A 23,647-nucleotide genomic window follows, 5' to 3' on the forward strand; every position below is an offset into this window, starting at 1 on the left:
CTTTTTTGATGTTTGCTCATGCAGATTTCCCCCGATCTCCCTGTCTGGCCTACGTAGCAGATGCTACAGGAACAATGGCATCCCATCGCCTCTTTCCAACTCCAGTTCCCTTCTTGCAGCCATTTCACTCAGACACAGCTGCAGTAACTTGGAAGCATCATATTCCTCCAATTTATGCCAGCTACAAACATGCGACTCGTAACACAGCACGATGCACCTTGCCCATGGGGATGTCCATTGACTTCTTTCCAAGCAGCACATAAATATATAAATTTATAATATTAATTATAATTAAGCTATAAGAACTTTGCAATGTTCAATGTTTAAAATTGTAATGTTCTGTGCATTTCATTTTACATTAATATGCAATATGACAAACTTTTTCTCCGTAAGTAGCAATACAACGGTTACTTGATTTTATTTCATGCTTCAGAGCAGGTTCTTATCATGATTATCAAGGTTACCTTATCAAATATTTATTAATAAAACAATGGAAAAAGAATTTTAATACTGTCATACCATGCTATCCTTATTTGTAAAGTGGACCATCCAACCTTCTTTAAGAACCTTTGACCCTTTACGTTTTGTATGTTTAATACTCTGTACAATTCTCATCAATGGAATGTTGTTGCTAGAAGTTACACTATAGGAAAGTAAAGAATAAAAATATATATATATATATATATATATATAAATTGTTTTATATTGTTTCAAAAAAATTGTTTTATATAAATTGTTAAGGGTCAAAGCTGTATAACTGAAAGGAATTCTCCACATAGCCTTTAAAGGAATGCAGAGAACTGACCAGGGCTTCTGACCTAATGTCCAATCCTCACCTTCTTGTGATGCACTCTGTTAGGTATCTACCTGAATACTGAACAAACAAGGATGAGATGGCAATTTGGGATTTAGCCAAACAAATTGTATTCTTATCGACTTAAACCACAATATTAAGGATTCTGAACAAACAAGGATGAGATGGAAATTTGGGATTTAGCCAACCAAATTGTATTCTTATCGACTTAAACCACAATATTAAATCATGGTACAACATGACAGAATTTCATGCCAGCTGGGGCATCGCCCGGTTATTTTCACCGGAACCAGGGCAAACACTGGAACAAATCCTAAAACATACTGTTGTGTCCCTTTTTATGATATTTATTCTATCTAGTTATTTCCCCTTTATCTATGTTCAACTATTATCTACACACGAGATATCACCAAAATTTTTACTAATACTTAAGTTAATTCTCCCCTTAGTAACCCTAATATTTGTATTATGCTGCACCTTTTGGGACATTTAGTTTAATATATTATATACAAAAACAAGGAGAAAGAACTAAAATATGTCTGAAAGTGAAACTATGTTGCAGTCGTGGCATTCCTCACTTCTTACATAGGCAGTACAAAATCGAAATTCCGCTCACTTTCATTTCCGTGTTGTGACGACGGAGATATAACCCCTATCTCGCTACTCAGGAAAACACCATGAAATCCATACGAAAGAGCTCGCGAAGAACTATCCTGGAACAGAACCAAAACCAAAAGCCCTAAAAAGTCCCCCCTGGGGTGGGGGGGTTCTAACCCTTTTATACCCTCTCTCCTAATGGCACCTTCTCTAACTTCTTTTCTCCATCCCCCCCCCCCTTTTGACTTGACTTTACCGACCAATTAGAGTGGCGTTTTTCTGCCAAACGTCATTTGATCGGCGAGCCCGTAACTCTCAATAAAGTCTCAATCCGGGAATTGACCCTAAGCGATTTTCTGTTGTTTTTCTTGTGCTAGCCTCTAACTTAATCCCCTTCCAAAATTTCTCTATGAATTTACTTAATATTTTAATCTCTAGCCTCTCACATACCATCTTTTATGACTAATCCTTTTCTGTCTTATTTAGTTAAATTTTCTCTTTTATATCATATTACAACATTAATATATTCTTTCTTTTTGTTTGTTAGTTCAACAAACACCTTTATATTTTATTGGATGCAAGAATATTTCTTTTTCTTTTAAATAATTCAACTATTATCTTTTATGCAGGGTTTTTAATTTATTTATTCTTCATGTTACACCATGATAGCTGAGAATTCTACATTCCTAAGATATCAGGTGTAACAACACCCCAACTCAATATCACCAGAGATGAAGATCGGTACTATCAACATAAGAAGCCTAAATTACGAAGAAATGGAGCTATCTGAGGAATTGGAGTACCAGATTGACATAATAGGGACGACTGAAACAAAAATTGGTAAGATCTTTCTGAGCAATAAATACAAAATGTTATATTCAGGTAGAGTAATGTGGGCAAATATCAGAATAGGGAACTGAACAATGAGACATATTTGTGCCTATGGTCCCACAGAAGGTTGTACTAAGGTAAAAGTGGAGGAATTTTTTGAGACTTTAGAGAAAACAACTGACACAATGAAAAAGGAAAAGTTGGTCCTTGTTATGGATCTAAATAGCAGAGTAGCAAATGATTGTCAGACATACAAAAATATTTTGGGAAAATTTGGAGAAAAGAGCAAAGCTAATAATAATGGCAAATACCTGTTGGATTTCTGCTTAGGACATGGACTGATTATTACTAACACAATGTTCCAACATAAAAATGTGCACAAATTCACATGGAGAGAAGAGGCAAGGAATAAAAAAAATCTCATCGACTATGCTATCATCGAAAGTGATGTTTTCTCCCTGCTGCTGGACACCAGAGTGTACAGAGGAATTGAAACTGGAAGTGATCACTATATAGTCTTGAGCAGGATAAAACTGAATTTCATATTGAAAAGAATGACATATAAGAAAGTGGTTTTAAAGCGAATAAAAGTTGAGCAGCTCTCAGATGTGAACTGTTGACTAAAATACACAAGCATAATTCAAGAAAAATTAAAGAGATTTGAGAACAGGAAACCCAAAATTGGAGATTCAATGGCAAGCCCTAAAGAAAACATTGATTGATTCAGCCAGAGAGGCATGTGGTGAGGTTGTCTGCAAGGATAGAAAAATCAGAACTCCATGGTGGACACAGGAAGTTAAAGAGGCAGTGAAGGAAAAGAAGAAAGCATATCAAAAGTTCCTGTCAAATAAGTCAGCTTGTGCTCTTAGAGAATACAGAGACAAATGTAAGAAAGCTAAACACTATGTAAAACTAGCTAAACAAAAGTCATGGGAGGACTTTGGCAAGAACATAGCAAATAAATATCAAGAAGGTGGTAAGATATTCTGGAGGTTTTTGAAGAAGCTTAGAAATGGAGGAAAGAGTGCAGTAAAAGGAGTTAGAGATGATAATGGTGACAATAAAACGAGGGAAAATGATATCCTTGAGGTATGGAGTAATTGCTTCAAAAATTGCTAAATGAAACAAGCAGTGATAGCACAGTGGTAAAAAAACACTCAATAGGCATACAGTCAGGAATACATATTCATACTTGAAGTAGAAAAAGCCATTAAAGGCAGCAGGAGTAGATGACATTCGACCAGAAATGCTGAAGTATGGTGGTATAAAAGTCTTACAGTGGCTGCACTGCATAGTTCAGAAAGCCTGGACAGAGGGATGAATTCTCAATTATTGGAGTAGAGTTCTAATAGTACCCATATATAAAAAGGGAAATAAAACTGAATGTGAGAATTACAGAGGTATTTCCCTACTGAGTGTTCCTGGCAAGATCTATGCAAGTATACTTGAGAAACGGTTGAGAAGAATTGTGGAAGAAAAACTTGGTGAAGAACAAGCTGGATTCAGGCCGAACAGAGGCTGTCAGGATCAGATCTTCACTTTACGACAAATAGTTGAGAAATCATGGGAATATAACAAAGATCTGTATTTAAGTTTTGTAGATCTGGAAAAGGCATATGACAAAGAGCCAAGAGAGAAGCTATTCAATACGCTACAGTTATATGGTGTCAATGGGGCATTATATCAAGCAATACTTGGTCTTTATTTGAGTTGTAAGTCAGCAGTTAGAATGGAAGGAAGCACAGGAAGATTGCTTAATGTTAAATCTGGTGTCAGACAAGGATGTACATTATCCCCTCTGTTATTCATTATCTATATGAATCACATTATGAAGGAAAGTGGTATTAAACATGATATCAAAATTGGAGATGTTAATGTCGGCTCTTTGCTTTATGCGAATGATGTTATACTTCTAAATATATTTGCTACAAGTCTGCAAGATTCTCTGACTAAATTGAATAACTGCTGTAATAGATATGGTATGAAGGTCAGCAATAAGAAGACAAAAACAATGAAAATAGGCAGAATCATTGAAAATGTCAACTGTATTGTGAATGGAGAACCTGTGGAACAAGTAAAACATTTTAGCTACTTAGGCATGATTTTTAGCGAAGATGGTAAATTAAATACGGAAATAGACAACAGAATCAACAAAGCTGGTATGGTAGGAAGTCAATTGAATAAATTTATATGGAATAAGAGAGAAATTAGTCAAAATCCTAAATTAGCTGCATACAAGACAGTGTTCAAACCAGTTTTAACTTATGGATCAAAGAGCTGGGTCAGAAGTAAAACACTTGACCAAAGACTGCAGATATGAGAGTTCTGAGAAAGATTAGGGGCATGAACAGACAGCATCAATGGCAATATCCTATTAATAAAGAGAATATTAGGAAAGAGCTTGACATTGTCAGCATCCAGGAATGCATTAGCAGAACTAATCTCAGGTGGTATGGTCATTTAAACAGAATGGGCAAGGAAAGATTAGCAAAGCAGGTGTTTTCTGCCAGGTTGGCAGGAAAATGACCCAGAGGAAGACCAAGATATAGTTGGTTTGATACGGTAAAAAGTGCCTTAGACAATAGATATGTAATATCTGATAATGTTGGGGTCTTGACAAGTAACAGACTGATTTGGAGGAAAATTGTAGATAGGAAGTTAGTAATGATGTAAATTTTTCATGTAGTACTATCATATCCTGTATATCCCTTGAGGGTACATGGCAGGAATTTGATGATGATGATGAATAACTAATTTAAAAAATATCAATAATAATTTACAAGCATTAATTCTACTTATTGTAACAATAGAAGTACTCAACAATGAAACTTTTGTATCATGATGTTGTTTTTGTTTATCTACTTTTTTGTATTTTTCAAAGAGAATAAATATTTATTGTATTTATAAAAAAAAATCTCTATTTTTGTCATGGAGACAAAAAAAAAAATAAATAAATATATATATATATATATATAATTATGATCATAAGATCATTATAAAAAACATTCTACCTTTAAGTTTTATCACTCCACCAGAGGTCAATCTAGTAAGGTTATTACTGACCAAATTAGTGATACTTTGGTATTCCATGTGTGATAAAAAGTGGTTTGTTTCTTTGCATGTATATATGTATCCTCACACAAATATATTATGAAGGTCAAGACATTACATAATTAATTCATTTTAAATTAAAGTAATTACACTAAGATGGTAGTAGTAGTATCCATAATTTAGCTATAAGAAATGCTGATTACTGTACAACAATGAAGGAAGTGAACAACTTCTGTTGTTAAGACAGCAGCAGAAAAAAATTAAGAGGAAGAAAAATTCATTGTGGGTGGTGATCAGCCATTGAAATAGCTTAACATATTTAGTAAAGAGTGGGGAAATGACTGACGATAAATCTCATGAACAACAAGAAGATATATTTGTTAAAATGTACTCTGTAGAAAATGAATGCATGTTAAAAGAATGGGTAAGAGATGATCATTAATCAACCTAAGTGTGTGATTTTTTTGTGTGTCTTCTGTGTGCATATTTCCTTTTTCTTAATATAATTTTTTTTACGTGAATCCCACGCATGGTGTTATCATGGTAGTATAAACTGACAGTACTCTTAACCCACGTAAGGAAATAACCACAGGCAGGCTAAAGATTAAATTGGTACACTGACAAGGATTAGATCAGTATGCTAAGTCAAGTAATTTTAGCAAAATCTTTAAGGCACTTCAAGACAAAGTAATGATATTTAATGGTTAGGCAAAATTTTTAATTGTGCAGTATACTTGTTCAGAAGTAAAATAATCCACTACTAGAAAGCAACTCAGTTTTTAGGATGCTAAGGAAACAATTTTTGTGATATTTTCATGTGAACTGCAGGTAAAATTTCAAGAGAAGAAATATCTTATCTAAGCAATTCAGATATTAAAAATTAAGTAGAGGTAGAAAGTTATTTTTCACGAGAATAAGAGAGGAATGAATTTTTTTGCTAACATTTAAGTTAACAAGGTTAACTGACTCCTTCACTGAAGAACAACTTGAATATCTGTGTATACAGGACTATGGAGATAGATATTCCAGACATTAGTGCCAAATAATAAGAGTGCAACATACTAGTATCATCAAACTGTGGACTGAATTGACATGTCCAAATGGAGATGGTCATAAAATACACAAGGAAGAGAATAAACAAAAGAATGGAACCCTGTGGTTTACAGCATTAGTTGAAAAGTGCAGGATAAGATCTTTATCACATGCAATCTAACCACAGAAAAAGAGAATCCTTTGGCAAATTATAAAAGACAAATGACATGGAAGTTTGCAGAGATGTTTGGGATAAAACTGAAACAATAATTTATGAAGTGAAAAAAGTTAATGCATGCAAACAAATTAATCCTTATTACAAGATTATCAAACAGTAAAACAACATATAAAGGAACAATAAAACAACACTGAAAACTTATGTCATATGGCAGTGGTGTTCAACCATTTTTACTACGCGAGCTACATTTCTATAAAAAGTTATTCAGCGATCTACTCTCTTATATAGATCACGTTCCCCCAACCTAATATCTGATTACGCACAAATAAACAACTAAAAAAAAAAAAAATACACAACTAAAAACTTTGTGTATTTAAAAATTTATTTATCACTTTTAATTATTTTAATACAACAAAAAAAAACATAATATATTGGAATAAAATATTTATTTCTCTATTTTGGAAAACCAAAGTTAGAAAAAACAACAAATTCATTACGAACTCACAAGTTACAGGAAATGTTGGTTGATTAAAAAAAAAAAAAAAGTTAATGTGAAATTTGGCATTGTTTGGACCTCGCAATATTTTCATAGTCAAGTTGATATGAAGAAGTGGCCAATCGCAGACAATCATCCAAATGATCATTTGTAATTTGGTTTCTTAATTGATTTTTTATGACTGTCATATTTGAAAAAGCTGATTCTGACAAGTATGTCGATCCGAAACACGACAGAATTTTTGGCGCAATATCAGTTAATATTGGGAATTTTTTATGTGCATACTTCCAAATGACTTCATTGTTTATTAATTTTAAATGTAAACTATTCTGAATGTTTATTATCTCAAGTTCTACTTGAGCTTGGTTTATATAAAACAGCCCACTAATTTTATTTGAAATTTCTGTGATGTTCAAGTTTTCTTGAAATGGATTATTGATAAAAGATACAATCATTTCAGTTTTATTAAAATCTTTAAATCTTGAATTTATTTCTTCCTCAACTAATTCTATTTCATGAATAAATTCTTTTAAGTCATAGCAAAGCATTTCTTTTGTTCAAAAAATTTTAATAAATATGGGAGATGTTTAAATTAGTGGTCATTTATATTTTTCTTTAATAAAAGTAAGTATTGTTGTTAAGTTTTTATTGAACTTAACATGTCAATTAAATTTTTATCTCTGCCTTGTAACTCTAAATTTAAATTGCTTAATTTCATACAGAAATCTACTAAAAATGATAAGTGTAACAACCATCTTTTATCACTCAATTGTGGATAAATATATCCTTTTTCATCAAGAAAGATTTTTATATCATTAATTAATACAAGAAATCTTTCTAAAAATTGACTTCTGCTGAGCCAGAGAACATTATTGTACAACAGAAGTTCCCTATCATCATCAGCCTGTAATTTAAATAACCGCTGTTGCAGGACTTTTCCTTGAACAGAATTTACAGTTTTAAATGTAATATCCAAAACATCTTTTGTGTTTAATCTTTTACTACACAGTACTTGTTGGTGAATAATACAGTGGTACGTTAAAAAATCTGGATATTTGTCATCGTTTTTAAATAATGAAATGAAGCCTAATTTATTACCTATCATTGCGGGAGCGCCATCAGTAGTAATAGACACAAGTTTAAAAAGCGGAAGTTTGTGTTGTTTCACAAATTCATCAAATGCCGAAAAAATGTCTTCTCCCCTAGTCCTTCCCAATAATGGTATAATTTTCAAAAGTTCTTCTTTACTTGAATAATCTTGAAATACCATGCGAATAAATACCATTAACTGAGTAATATCAGTGAAGTCATTTGATTCATCAAATTGTAATGAAAACACAACACACTGGTGAATATCTGACATTAACCTGGCCTGGAAACTTTTCTCTGGCAATTGGAACTCTTCCTTTTGGCAATTTGAAACTTTGTCTGCGGCCTAGAAGTAGTCTCTCTCTCTAGCAACGTCTCGAACCAAGAAGCTCCTTTCTGGAAGTGGGAAACTCCTCTATCAAGCAACGTGCATCTGGGCAGTCTCTCTGATGGTGACTCTGAACCAGGTGGCCTCCTCTCTGACAGCAATTCTGGAACCGGGACCCCTTCTGCCTGCTTGCTTCAGTCCCTTTTTATTAGGCCTCGCCTCCTGTGAGACCTTGCATGAAGTTTGGCAACCCCCCAAAGAATCTGTATGAGTCTTTCATCTTAAGTTTCAAGTTCGGCGTGCCTTTTGTTCTCCTCCGCTTTCTTTTGATTATAAGTTGCCGGCCATCGGAAAGTTGTTTGAACTCTTTCTGGCTGACTTCGGAGATGTTTACACTTAGAGCCTGCAAGCCTTTCTCATACGTAAAAGTTTCAATAACAATCTTTCTAATGCCGCCATGTACAGCTTCGGCGACAAAAACATTGCCCTTGTTTTTAACACCCTAACATGTTCTTATTAAAGCAGTATATACAGTTAGCTTCAAAAGAGTTATTTTCAAAAACATCTAATACAAACTATGCCGAGACAAACAAAGTTTATTTTTTTACAATATTCACATGGGACTTAACCTAAGTAAAAAATCGATGTAATGTGGTTTGGAATACTTAATACGTAAGCTACAATCGAGTTTTTACACTTTTCTTATAATCGTATTCACTCAGTTCGCTGTTTGACTTCCACTGATCCAAATTAATTCATTTACCCGGACTTATAAGAAAATTACTGATTTGACAATTTTAACGAAATATAAATAAACAATAGCAATACACTTAAAGCGAATTAAAAATGATACAAAATAATGATAAATAAAATATTATGTTTTCAGTTTTAATTAAATTTGTAAGTAAGGAGGAATATACAAGAGATCGACCAAAAATCGCTCCGCGATAGACGGGTCGAACACCTCGGTCATATGGCATGCATTTAAAACTACTCAATTAGTTGAACAAGATAACATAATATTAGAGTTCAAAAGAAACAACGATTACCTCAAAGTTAATGGAATATATAACATTTCTCTTGCATTTGTTTACTGTCACATTCCACTCCTTCATTTCTTACCTTTCTGCATTTAAGGTGGCAACATTTGTACTGATTACTTTGTGCTTTTTCACTGTACTTCATACACTACTAAAGGGTAAAGTTAAAAATACAATCTGAAGAAAAACCAAAAAGGAAATGGATTCAGAATCATAAAAGGAATAAAATAATAATAATCGCACTGAAATATCTGATGGACAGGAATAGAACAAAAATATGAAACAAAATTTAATATATTCAATATTTTTTCAAACAATAACAAATTTGAAATTAAATATATTCAAACAAAATTTAATATATTCAATATTTTTTCAAACAATAACAAATTTGAATTCTATAGGTTTAATACTTTGCTGGAATTTTAGAATCATCATCTTGGCTATCTTGGCTGCCATTGCTTCTATCCACAAGTGCATCATTTTCAGTGTCAGATTCTTCTTCAAGATTATCTCTTTCACCACTTCCATTTTCTGTTTCTGAACTTCTGGAGCTTTCATTAGCTAAATAACACAATATGGTATATTTTAATTAAGCTCTGCTAATGCAATATTAATATAGTACATGCACAATACTAGATAAGGAAAAAAGCTGCCATGTAAAATGAACAAGAATTTGGAATTAAAATTTTTTTCGTTAATCAACTTGCTACGATAACTAAATGTATCACATTAGGCAACAGCTCTTATCAAAAATAATCCAATACAGAAACAGAACACAATTCCTATATTTTAAATGATTCATAATATAATGAATCCGGTCGCTGGGTTGTCACGGCACATCGGGGCATCCCCTCAGTGATGGATGGGGGGGGGATGATCGGTAGCACTACTTTGTAGGCCTCCTGGCTAGGTCCATGGGACCCGCTAACCAACAACAGCTGGGGTCCTCCATTCATATTGGGGATTGGATGGTTCTGGCAGCCCAGAACCATCCAATCCCCAATATGAATGGAGGACCAATATGATCATCAGTCAGTGACTGCTATAAAAATTCAATGCAGAAGTTGCTACCTGGAATGTAAGAGGATTGAATAAATGTGGGAAATTGGCTAATGTGATGAGAGAAATGGAGAGATTGAATATTAGTATACCTGGGAATAAGTGAAACTTTTTGGAAAGGATCACCAGATTTTGAGTCAAAACTTCCAAATGGCAAGATATATAAAATATATACATCAGGTGGTGAAATATCAAGAAGAGGTGTAGTGTTTATTGCAGAGAAGAAAACTAATAAAAATATTATCCATATAATCAAAAAATCAAATAGAGTAATGGCAATTCTAGTGAAATCTAAACCTAGAGATATGCTGATCATCCAAATATATGCTCCTACAGAACAGAATGAGGAAGCAGAAATAGATATCATGTATGATGAAATAGAATGGTGTATAAAGGAAGTCGGAGGCAAGAAAGATCGAGTTATTTGTGCTATGGGTGACTGGAACCCAAAAGTTGGATCAGAGAGAACATCTACACACATGGGTCCATTTGGACTTGGAATTTGGAATCAGAGAGGACAAAAACTGATTGATTTCTGTAACAAGCACAGTCTCATCATAACTAACACTTATTTTGAGCAAAAGCCAACAGCACGATACACATGGGAAAGTCCAGATGGAAGATACAAAAATCAATTAGACTATATTGTAGTCAGTAAACGCTACTTCAATGGAATACGGAACTCAAAGGTGATGCCAATGCTGACTGTGGATCTGATCATAGACTGGTCTTAATGAAGATGAATATTTGCCTGAAAACAATAAAATATAAAAGAAGTCAACCCCTAAAATGGGATCTGCAAATGGTACAAAAACCAATAGTAAAATCAAAATTTAATGAAAATATTTCAGAAAATGAACCCTCTCGGTGGAATAGACCACAAGCAACTATCATAACATCTGCTAAAAACCACATCATAAACAAGAAGAAAGAAAGAAAGGAAAAAACCATGCATAACTCAAGAGGTAATCAACCTTATTGATGAAAGAAGACCATGGAAAAGAGGAGCAAATGAAGAAGAACAGTTAAGATATAAAACTTTGGATAAAAGAATCAAACAGTTCTTCTTCATTTGCTCCTCTTTTCCATGGTCTTCTTTCATCAACTGAAAGCAAACTGGATAAATAGGCAGTGCACTGAAATAGAAGAAATACAAAATAAGAACAAAACCAGAGAAGCAATCCTGAAAGTGGAAGAACTTAATGGAAAAGCAAAACGTACACAGTCTAATAACATCAAGGACAAAGATGGAAACATACTCATTGATAAAGAAAAGATAAATGGAAGATGGGTGGAGTACTTATCAATCTCTATGATGATGATAATGGTAACATGTTAGATGATTCACAACACCTTAAGTTAAACGTAACAACAGATACCACTCTACTCACAAGAAAGGAGGTAGAACATGTAATTAAGAATCTTCCTAATAATAAATCCCCTGGTTGTGATAATATTCTGGCTGAGCTGCTGAAAGCTTTGACCAGCAATAATAACAACTATTTAGTGGAATCCATTCAGGACATCTATAGAGCAATACAATTACCTGAAATTTATACAACATCTATCTGCATACCGATTCCAAAGAAAACTAATGCACAAAACTGCAAGGATTACAGAACTGTGAGTCTAATATCCCATGCATCTAAAATTATTTTAACCATTGTTAATAAACAAATTGAAAGAGCCTTAAGCAGTGAATTGAGTGAACAACAAAAAGGCTTCAGAAGAGGAATGGGAACAATTAATGCTATCCTGGAACTAAAAATACTAATAGAAAGATCATGTGAAAGAAACAGGAACATTTACATATGCTTCATAGACTTTCAGAAGGTTTTTGACTGTTTTATTATGGGTAAAACATAATAAAATGTTCAATATATTAGATAAACTAGACATAGAAACTCATGTACTTAAGATTATAAAAATGATTTATACCAAACAGAAAATGCAGCTGTTTAATGAGACTTCTGTAGTGAAAATAAAAAGAGGAGTTAGACAAGGTTGTATCCTTTCACCAAATCTATTTAATATCTATAGTGAGACAGTGATGAAAAAGATTGAAAAACAAAAAATAAGAATTAGTATCAATGGTATAAAATACAACAATCTTAGATATGCAGATGATACCATTCTAATAGCAGAAAACAGAAACAAATTAATCAAATTACTGCAGCTACTAATTGAAGAAGGTAAGAATTTGGATTAGATATAAATGCAAAAAAGACCAAATTTATGAAAATCTCAAAAGATACCAGATCCGAGCCAGAAATATTCATAAACAATATGAAAATTGAACATACAACAGAATACAAATATTTAGGCACCTACTTTACTGCAGATGGAAAGCAAGATAAGCAGAAATAAAAATAAGAACAGCCATAGCTAAAGATGCATTCTGGAAAAATAAAGATCTGCTCAGAAGTTCTGTGGGTATCGAGACAAAGAAAATAATGATAAGAACATTAGTGTGGCCAATTTTCACATATGGAAGTGAGACCTGGATATTCAAGAAGAGAGTAAGGCAACAGATAATGGCCTTTGAAATGCAGTGCTATAGAAGAGCTCCGAAAATCCCATGGACAGAACATGTGACAAATACAGATGTCCTACAGAGAATGAGAACACAGATATCTTTATTACACGAAATGATCCAGAGAAAGATAAGATTGGCAGGACATGTACTGAGAGGTTCAGCAGGACAGAGGATACTAACAGTTTTAGAAGGAAAAATTATGGGAAAAGGATCAAGAGGCAACAAACGAAGGACATAGCTTGAAGATATAAGATCATGGACAGGATCACATGGCTAATGCAGAAACAAAAAAGAAAAGCCACCAACAGAGAGAACTGGAAGGACATGGTGCTGCACCCTCTCACTGAGGAAGCTACATGAAGTAGAAGAAGAATATAATGAATATAATAGGCATTAGCATCCTCTAAAATCCTATATTTAATTCAATAATTTTAAAATCTTCAATAACCTAAAATCCTGGAATCATGAATAACATATACACCAAAAACCAATCCTGATGGTATGCCTTCATTTGTACTTGTTAGAACACATGCCCATCCAATGTAACTTCTTGGTATGTAGTATTATAGTCTGCAAAATCAACTCATCTTTACAGCAAACATTACTAGAATAATGTTTGCTGTAAAGAGAAAGTAATAAAAGTGAACTGACTACGCAGAGGCTCACCAGTTAATCAATGACCACCAACATAGATTCCTTAACTTTATAGCAAAATCACCTAACCTCTGGCAGAAGGCAGATATCCTACAGCCTACCTTCCATGTGTGAAATTGTGTAGTAGTTTTTTCTCTAAATATTCATTCTATCCATATGACAGCTTTTTTTCTTTAGCAATGTAGGAATTCCAAGGGTTCTTCTGACACCTCATTTTTTCTATACATAAATCTCCTACTCTCACTGGCCAAACCTCACGCACAGTTTTGCTAAGAAAAGTACACTCCACTAGTTCTACTCATTAGACCAACTATTCAATGCTCAAATATCACATGCTTGTTAATCTATAACCACTGCCCGAAATATCATTCCACTCCACTAGTTCTACTCATTAGACCAACTGTTCAATGCTCAAATATCACGTGCTTGTTAACCAATAACCACTGCCTGAAATATCGTTCATCTTACTGTTCTTCAGTGAAGCAAAGACAACTCAGTCTCTTTCCAAGATACCAAAATATAGCCTTGCCTTCTTTTTCAGAAAAGACAATTCACCAACACTTACCTATGATAATACCCGAGATAGACAAGATTATATCTTCTTTCTTGATTATCTCCGACCTTTTCTGGCAACACATCAGCATGCCCACTTTTTTCTGCTACAGAAATCTGCCCCCTCCCCACCAACTCTGTACAAATCTCAAATTTATTCAATCATGGAATACTCCTTTGTTTGAGATGATCATCAAGAACTTCCTTCAAGATTTTGATACTTAAAAAAAAAAAAGGGGGGGGGGGGAACTAAATGATAATCCTTCTCTAATGGGCCACCTCCAAATACTGTCTTGGAGAAGGCCTGTCTCAACCTTATGCCTTTTCTAGACACACTTCCATGAATATTGTTCAAAATGAACTCGCATCCATCGTTCCTCCAATTTTCATTATGTCTATAAAAGCAAAAGAGTTCAACACATTCACAATCCAATTGCATACCCCTAAAATACATCCAGTTTCATTCAGTTGATCTAAAGAAAAGATGGTGATCTACCTTTGTTCCTTTTTTTCTGATAGGAAATACGAATCCAGTTTCATAGTTTCATCTATATAAAGCAAATTACAGGTGTACTGAATATGGTTTACTCTAGGGTGGGCCAAGGAAAGAAGTAGATCTTTGGAAGCATTGAATAAATTCTTTGATTTGCAGGAGGTTTAAAAGTGGCATTAAGGTTGTATTTCTGTAATATTCTGTGTATCTGATATCCCTTTAATGTATAGAATGGCTACTGTTTGATTGTAATCTAGTTTATTTTTATTATTAGGTGCAGTCTTGTGAAGAATTTGGTTGATATTATTTTAGCTGGAGCCAATGTTTGAGAAAGTATTGCTAACTTAATTCATGTTTAAGTGCCTACTCATTGGAGCAATCTTTAAAGACCTGTTTTTTAGTGTGTTAATGACACCAGTTTTTTGTGTTGGGTGGTGGTGAGAGTTTGTGTAGGCTTACCACTCTTTATGGTAAAGAGTGAAGGAAAGACTGCCAGAAGGAAGACGTGTGACAAGTGCATCTAAAAATGAAAGCATGTTCTGACTTTCAATTTCAATTGAGAATTGTATGTGTCTGTGTTGTTTGTTTAGGTAGTTGAACAAGGTTCAAGTTTGCTGGCTAAGGGGAACAGGTAACAAGCACACAGCTCAAAAGCTTAGATATAAAAGTTGGCAATTGCAGGTGAGGAGATAACAGCAGGCCCATGGCTATGCCTTCTTTTTTTTGCATGTGAAAAGTATTTTGTCCCACAATATAACCGAAATGTTGGTTGTGCAAAGAGCATCATGATATCGGGCAGGAATTTGTCGTGTAAAAGAAGAACTGTGTCACTGATTGGGAGATTTGTGAAAAGGAAGAGATGTCAAAACTGACAAATAAATCATTTTTATCTAGTGTAATGTCCTTAATTTTTTTTACAAAGTGTTGTATGTTGTTTTTTAAATAGGCGGGGGGAATGACTACCAACTCCTTTAGTGTTCACACTAATTTCTTGGCTAGTTGATAATTGGGACTGTTGACACCTTCAACTATCAGCCAAAGTGATACGTTCTGCTTATGAATCTTAGGTAAACTGTAAATTCTTGGAGAACAAGCACAGTGTGGAAGTGGATTAAAACTGTGTTAAGAAATTACTTTAGAAATTAAATTATTCTTAAAAAGGTTGTAGCATCCATAATTTATGAACCTTCTTAAAAACTGATTGATGCATAATTTGCTACCTGTCCAAGTATTTTTATGTAATGAAACTATTCTTCCTTTTTATAGGCATTAGTGAGACTTGGCTAACAGTACATGACATAATTACAGGAATAGAATGTGATGGATTTTGTATTTTCAGAGAGGATAGATTAGTTGGAGCACTGCTGATAATAAATGAAATGCAGCCAACAACAGTAGACATCAATCAGGCAGATGGCAGTTCTTCTGAGTCGATCTGATGCGAGATGAGGCCAATAGAACAAAATAAAAATTGGTTGCTGCTATATGCCGGGGGGGGGGGTTCAAGGGATGGTGTGTAAGATGTGCATCAACTGATTAGTACAATGAGTGCAAGTTGAGTAATTATTATGGGGGACCTCAACTTCAGAGACATCGATTAGAAAGAGGAACGATCACACGACAGGAAGGAAGTGGAATTTATACATTTACTGAGGGACAACTAGTTGAAGCAGAATGTGATTGAGTGGATTTTGGGTATGAGAGTGTTGGATATGGTTATAGACTCAGAAGACCTGCCCATAACTAAGGTGGCTCCACTGCCTCCAATTGGGAAAAGTGATCATGTGGTTTTGACTTGAAAGGTAGCAAAACATGAAAATTCCAGTTAAGAAAGGATATATGTGAAACTGTAAGGCAGGTGATCATGATACACTTAGGAGGCAGCTTGAAGCAATACTATGGCATAAAGATTCTGCAAGGGAAGGATGTTCACAGTGCACAGGGAGAATAGTCGAGGGGTATCTGGAGGAAGCAATATCACACTGTATACCCAAGGTCAGGAGGATAAGTTGGGCAGGAGGTAGATAGATGAGTGGTATCATTAAGCATAGGATATATGGGCTTGTGTATGGGTTGTAAAAAAAAAAGTTGTGGAGAATATATAAGGAGAAAGGCTGCCAGCATGTTAAAAAGGCAAAATCAGATTATGAGAAGAAATTAGACAAAAAAGCAAAACAGTTTTTTCATAATGTGGCAAATAGGAGGAAGAATGAATATGGAAGGATAATAAGTGCAGATGATAGAGAGGTGACAGAAGCAGATGAAGCAGCTGAGATGACTGACTTACCACTTTGCAAGATATATATATATCATTCAAGTGAAAATACTGTTATGGCAGAAGTGACAGGGACTGATGTGGGAACAGAGTTTTATGAACTGGTGGTACATGGGATACTACAGCATCTAAATGTAAATACAGTTGTAAGATTGGATGGAATTAGATATTGGCTTTTGACTTGCCTGTTTAATTTAGGTCTCAGCTCTGCCAAAGTCCCAAGAGAGGCAGAAGGAGGGCAAAATAATTCCCTTGCAGGAGAATGTAAATCTGTGATAGCAAATTATAGATCAATCAATATCTCAGGAGTGGTAACAAAAGTACTGGAAAAGTTGGCCAAAGAGAGAGAGTTCAGGAATGGGTGGATAAGAATATGATACTCTATGAGGGGCAGCATGGCTTTGTGAAAGGTCAGTCATGCCATGGCAATCTCCTAACTTTTAAATAATAGTGACATCTGAGTTGAATAAAGGTAATGATTACAAGATGATAGTATGGGATTTTGCAAAGGCTTTGGCAGGATACAACATGGAGCTCTGTATAGGCAAACTGCAACAAATGGGTATGGATATGAAACTGGTGATATGGATAAAAGGGTGACTGATGGACAGATACCATGAAATAGTATATAGAGGAGCAGAAACCTGGAGGTAGTAGGTGACTAGTGGTGTAGAGCAGGGCTCTATACTTGGATCACTGCTGTTTAATTTGTACATAAACAAGAGAGGAAATAATTTGAAAGGAGATATTAAGTTGTTTGTTAATGATGCAAAGTTAGGTAGGGTAACAGTTTAATCAACATGATGTGAAGCACTTGCAGGATGATCAAAATAGGTTGACAGTATGAAAAAAACATAATGGGATACAAAGATTACAAGCTGCGTACCACTTTTAGGGAACTGTACTCCAGAAAATTGAAGTCCAGGATTTGGGGGTAGAAGTAGATAAAGTTGAAGTTTGGATCATTCAGAGAAGTACAGACGTGTGTTCAAGTAAGATCTTTCATTGTTTAGCTAGAGAAAAAAGACTGTGATGGTGATTTAATTAAGGGACTTGTTTTATAGTGATACTTGAGGACTTTAGGCCTTATGCTGATAATTGAATTATTTTGTTATATGTGAGAGAAGGTCTGGCTGAAATTTAAGGTGAAACATCTAATATTTAATGTTATAGCTATTGCCTAAACCTGCAGAATGTTATGTAAAAATTGATCTGAGCTTTACTAAGTTTAACGAGAGAAAATTATAGACACGTGATCTTACTAGAATTGATTATGATAAGGATCTAAATTGTAAACGTAGTCATTAGTTGTGATTTGAAGCATAGAAGCTAATTTACTTAGTACTTAAAATTGACCCATTGTACATTTCATTGATGTTAAATAAATTGTTTTCTTGTTTAAATAACTTGCCTGATTTCTAATCCAATGCACTACTCATTAAACTCGAATCTGTGTGAGCCTTAAAAATAGATATTGTCACAACTGCATAACAGGAAATTTAAGTTGATAGATTTACTTAGAATTAAGAGAGAAAAGTTCCCTGTGGTTTACTGTGTGTTATTCTTTGGAGGGAGATTCACCTCTCACCCACGATTTTGGTGGCACAGCTAGAAATTAAATAAATTTTCCAAATTCAGTTGAGAATAAACACCAGTGGGTCAGACAAAGAGATTGGCTCCAGCCAGAGGCGATTTCTTTGTTCTGTAAGTTTTGCACATGTGAGCTTTATATTATTTTCAGTCAGAAGTATAGTAAAGGTTAAGAAGAAAGGTTTAAACGAGATAACTATAGTTTTTTTTTTAGAAAGGCGCAGTAGACAAGATATAATTGAAGACATTTGATAACATTTAAAATAATCACATATTTAACAATTCTAAGAAAAATGTATGAAATGAAATTTGAGGGAAAAGAAACATGAACATAGTGTATATGAAGGAGGAATTTGGGAGGATAAAAAGAAATGGAGAGATTTGACCTGCTTGACCTGAGAGCTTCTGTTGCAACAGTTGCTCCAAAGGTTAAGAAGAAAGGTTTAAACGAGATAACTATAGTTTTTTTTTTAGAAAGGTGCAGTAGACAAGATATAATTGAAGACATTTGATAACATTTAAAATAATCACATATTTAACAATTCTAAGAAAAATGTATGAAATGAAATTTGAGGGAAAAGAAACATGAACATAGTGTATATGAAGGAGGAATTTGGGAGGATAAAAAGAAATGGAGAGATTTGACCTGCTTGACCTGAGAGCTTCTGTTGCAACAGTTGCTCCAAAGAAGCTATTTTATTTCCATGTGGAAATATGTGGAAATGTTAATTTAAAAAATAAATAAATAAAAGACTAAAATACTCATAAGTTGGCAACCAATCAAATCAATTAGAAGTAAATAGCCAAGTAATAAAAAAAAAAGTAAGTAATGAATTTTAAGTACTAAGGAATTCAGATTAACTCCAGGAAATGAAGAGTGAGTGCTTAAGACAAACAAAATTTCTGGGTGTTCATGCAAAACACTATGGAAAAATAAAAATCTAAATATTGCAACTAAGATAAGTATCTATAAAAGTTTAATGAGACGTTTTAATTTATGCATGTGAAACATGAGCCGGTTAATAGCAATTGTTAAACACTGCTATAGAAATGAAAACTCTGAAGAAAATAGTTGGAAAAAAAACACAAATCAGTAAGATCAGAAATAAAGAAAAATACAAGAGTTGCGCTTACATCCAGTGAATGGGTAGCAAACAGGAAAAAGGAATGGCAAAAGCATGTTGACAGAATGCGAAAAGAATAATTAGATTAATAGAAAAATGGAAAACAAATGCTAAAAGATTAGTCGAATGACCACAAAAAATGGTGTGAAAGATGGTTTTAATAAACATTGTTGCAACAGGTCTAAGAAAATGAAGACAGGACTTTATATAATTCATTCTTTTCTGAATCATTTATGTTCTTGGAATACTTTTTTGTAACATGGTTGTGGTGTTGTCTCAAACCACATTAATATTACTATTATTATTGCATGGTCACCTTCATGGAGTCCTAAGACTCATTGTGGGACCAAAACTCTCAACACAATATTTTCTCTCGTTAAACTTAGTAAAACTCAGATCAATTTTTACATAACATTCTGCAGGTTTAGGCAATAGCTATAACATTAAATATTCGATGTTTCACCTTAAATTTCAGCCAGACCTTCTCTCACATATAACAAAATAATTCAATTATCAGCATAAGGCCTAAAGTCCTCAAGTATCACTATAAAACAAGTCCCTTAATTAAATCACTGTCACAGTCTTTTTCTCTAGCTAAACAATGAAAGATCTTACTTGAACAGAGGTCTGTACTTCTCTGAATGATCCATAAAATCAATTCTTTCTGTTGCCGTTCGACTTTAGCACTGAACTCGGGAAACTCTTCTGGGTTTTGAGAGATCCTTCTTTATCATCAGCGGACATCGGGAACTTGGCATCTAATTTCTTCTAAAACAGCTTATCTTAGTCACATCGGTCCCTGGGCAATTTTCTATATGGAACACAGGCCTCTGAAGGCGAATACAATTTATCTCCGACGATGTTAGCAAAACTCCGCTGCTGTAGCATACATCGTAACTTCAGGTCAGAACCCCACGTGACCTCGAAACTTCTCACTGACCCGAGAATGTGAATGCACACCGGATTGACTCGATCTCGTACTCCAAGAAAAAGGCAAGACAAAACCCCCGTTTCGACAAAGTGAACTGCTATTTATACGGTCCTAATGACAAATTTTTGCTTACGTCATCGTCCACTAGGCACCGTAATTTTCTGCACCCAACACCCACATCTATTGGTGCAATTAGATGGGAGACCACCCCCGTGTAATATCGTGCTGCACATGTACAGTAGCCTCAGGTCATGACTTAATCTTCTTAATCCTGTCTGGAATTTTTTGTTCACTATGGCATACTTAGACACAATACAATCTCCTTTGTTCTTACACAAAACTATTGATAATACATTATTCATAATTCAAAAAAAAACAAAAAAAACATTATTTCTATTACAATTACACCAAGTTTATTCATTGATATACAAGTATTTTAGCAGGATTTAGTATACTTGTAAAATCTGAATAAAAGGTATTATATTACTAAAATCCCTTTTATTCAAGATTCAACAGTATTCTTTCTAAATTCATTCTCATTAGATGTCCAAACCACTTCAATTAAGAATTCATAAGCATTCCTTGAATCGTTTTTAGTCCTGAACTGTTTCCAATGTCCACATTACTTATTCCATCTTTCCTTGTTTTTGCAACATTATCCTTGAAACTTTCATTTCTATTGCTCGTATTTATTCATATCTCTTTTTCTGTTAGTCTTCATGTCTCTACTGTGTAGGTTAAAATAACATGCAAATACTTCTCCATTTAATGTTTATTCCATTTAACTTTTTATTGTTTAATTCTGCTATTTCATTTATTGAAATTGACTGATCAGGCCAAGGTTAACTCAAGAAAATTTTCTGCTATATGGCAAACAATATCCAAACATCACTGACAAACATAATTGACAAGAGAATTGCACAATATTTTGGACACATATGCAGAAGGGAAGGCAACTGCCTGAAAAAAATAATCATCCACGGTAAACCATGTGGAAAAAGAAAGAGGGGAATCCCCCCCCAACAGACGGATTGACCAAATATCAAGAAGCACCAGACTTAAACTAGAGCAAGCAATAAGAGAAGCACATGGGATAAAGAAATGGCAAAGCATCAGGAAGGTCATAAGTCCTCGGGCATGAGGAGATCGAAGAGAGAGAGAGAGAGAGAGAGATGGCACGCAATGGCAGGTTGACACTGGTGGATAGTCATGGCAGCAGAATAACAGTAGCAAAGGATATAATGAAATTATTGAACAAGCACTTTATCTGCATATACCATACTCATGTAAATTATGCGGTGAAATAGGAGAATTGCAAGTGAGAAAATCAGTTGGTGTATTATGTGTTGATTGGGTTAGATGTTAATAAAACTGTGAGAATGGATGACATATCCCCATGTATTTTTAAGGAATGTGTGTACAACAATTAGCCAAATCCTTCTTTTCCCTCTTTTACCTTGCTGTGTCGAGGGTTTTCTATTCATTTACCTGCAACCATACACAAGGATAAGGTGGTTAGTGCTATGCCTCCCAGTGTATCCTATGTCTGTAGAAGCATTGAGTTCTCGAGGCCGGTTTGCCTGCTTGGGGGATGAAAACTCCCAATAAACTGAGGAGAAAAATCCTGCAGTCCATGTCCAAGACTGGCTAACTTGGACATGTCTGAGAAAGATCCTAAGCTCCTCACGTCAGCAACAGGAATCGAACCCAGGACACTCCTTTCCCAGGCATATGATTGAGAAGCACATGGCCACTCAGCTAACCGCATCGTTCTAGGAGAGAAGTTTCCAATCATAAACCAGTCTGTATATTTACAAACTGGTTTACAGGTTGGTTAGGAGTAGGTACAGGTTTGGGTTGATGGACATAGCATTCTTCATGATGGTCAACCTGGATTTGTAAAGAGTATGTCCTGTTTTAGCAATTTACTTGCATTTTATGATAGGGTAACAAGTGTGTCAGATAAGGGAGAATCATATACAGTGATGTTCTTGGACTTTTCAAAAGCGTTTAATAGATTGCATCATGACAAGTTGGTGTACAAGCTGCAGAGGATAGGAATAGATAGTATATTGGTTAGATGAATCAGTGATTGGCACTCTGAATGACACCAGGAGGTTGTGTATGATGAAGCAGTATCTCAAAAAAGAAGGGTAACCAGTGGCATGCCCTAGGGTTCTGTACTCGGGCCCCCCCTACTGTTTAACTTGTTTGTAAACAATTTATAATGTGGACTGACTGAGGATCTTCAGTTAGTGGTGCTGCTATGATAAGAAATACTCTAACATGTAGGGATAAGGAAGTGGTTGTGCCATTATATAGAGCACTGGTCAGACCACACTTGGACTACTGTGCTCATATCTGGTCACCTGGTTTTCAGGTTGATGTGGAATCATTGGAGAGGGTCCAGAAACAAGTGACTAAGACAATAGCGGGACTTTAGAATGCTGGCTATGGAGAAAGGTTGAAGAAATGTAGATTGAAGAGTTTAGTGGATAGGAGGAAAAGAGGTGATAGAATAGAAACATTTAAATTAGTGAGAGGATTTTATCAGACTAATCCAGATAAGATTATAAAAAGAGTAGAAGGCAAGAGGGGAAAAACCAGAGGTCATCTCTGAAAGTCATGTAAGAGTGTGGTGAAGAAGGATGTAAGGAGTAGTTTTTTACATGGAGAATTGTCAGTGAATGGAATGAATGCATTACCAGAATGTGCTGCTAATGCAAGGAGTGTTAAGAATTTTAAGATACGGTATGATAAATATGTTATCAGTTGAATGAGCCTCCCACAATGATTCTGCCAACTCCATGGAGGGTGCAATAATAATAATAATAAAATATTGAACAGTAGTGATTGAATCATTCCGTCTAATTCCTACCCTCAACAATTCAATTTCTGTTTTTTCTTTATTGCAGCATATCTTATTACTCATTTATCAAGAAACTAAGTTAGCAGCCTGTCTCAAGATGAGAAATTG

The 23,647-nt window shown here is 34.6% G+C and overlaps 1 protein-coding gene across 1 annotated transcript in view; it reads right to left on the minus strand.

The window, feature by feature from the left end:
• LOC150101447 (serine/threonine-protein kinase D1-like) overlaps positions 1 to 23,647 on the minus strand; it is a 384,746-nt gene that overhangs the window by 271,551 nt on the left and 89,548 nt on the right. Inside the window, exons 8-9 of the mRNA XM_090400796.1 lie at positions 9,867 to 10,017; positions 520 to 643 (exon numbers count right to left, since the gene is read on the minus strand). Coding sequence (XP_090256922.1) covers positions 520 to 643; positions 9,867 to 10,017 — 275 coding nt within the window. The remainder of the gene's footprint in view (positions 1 to 519; positions 644 to 9,866; positions 10,018 to 23,647) is intronic.

This window comes from Typopeltis vanoorti, chromosome 11 (assembly GCF_054136105.1).
Source record: "Typopeltis vanoorti isolate ZY-2024b chromosome 11, IOZ_Tvanoo_1.0, whole genome shotgun sequence".
In the NCBI taxonomy this organism is placed as follows: domain Eukaryota; kingdom Metazoa; phylum Arthropoda; class Arachnida; order Uropygi; family Thelyphonidae; genus Typopeltis; species Typopeltis vanoorti.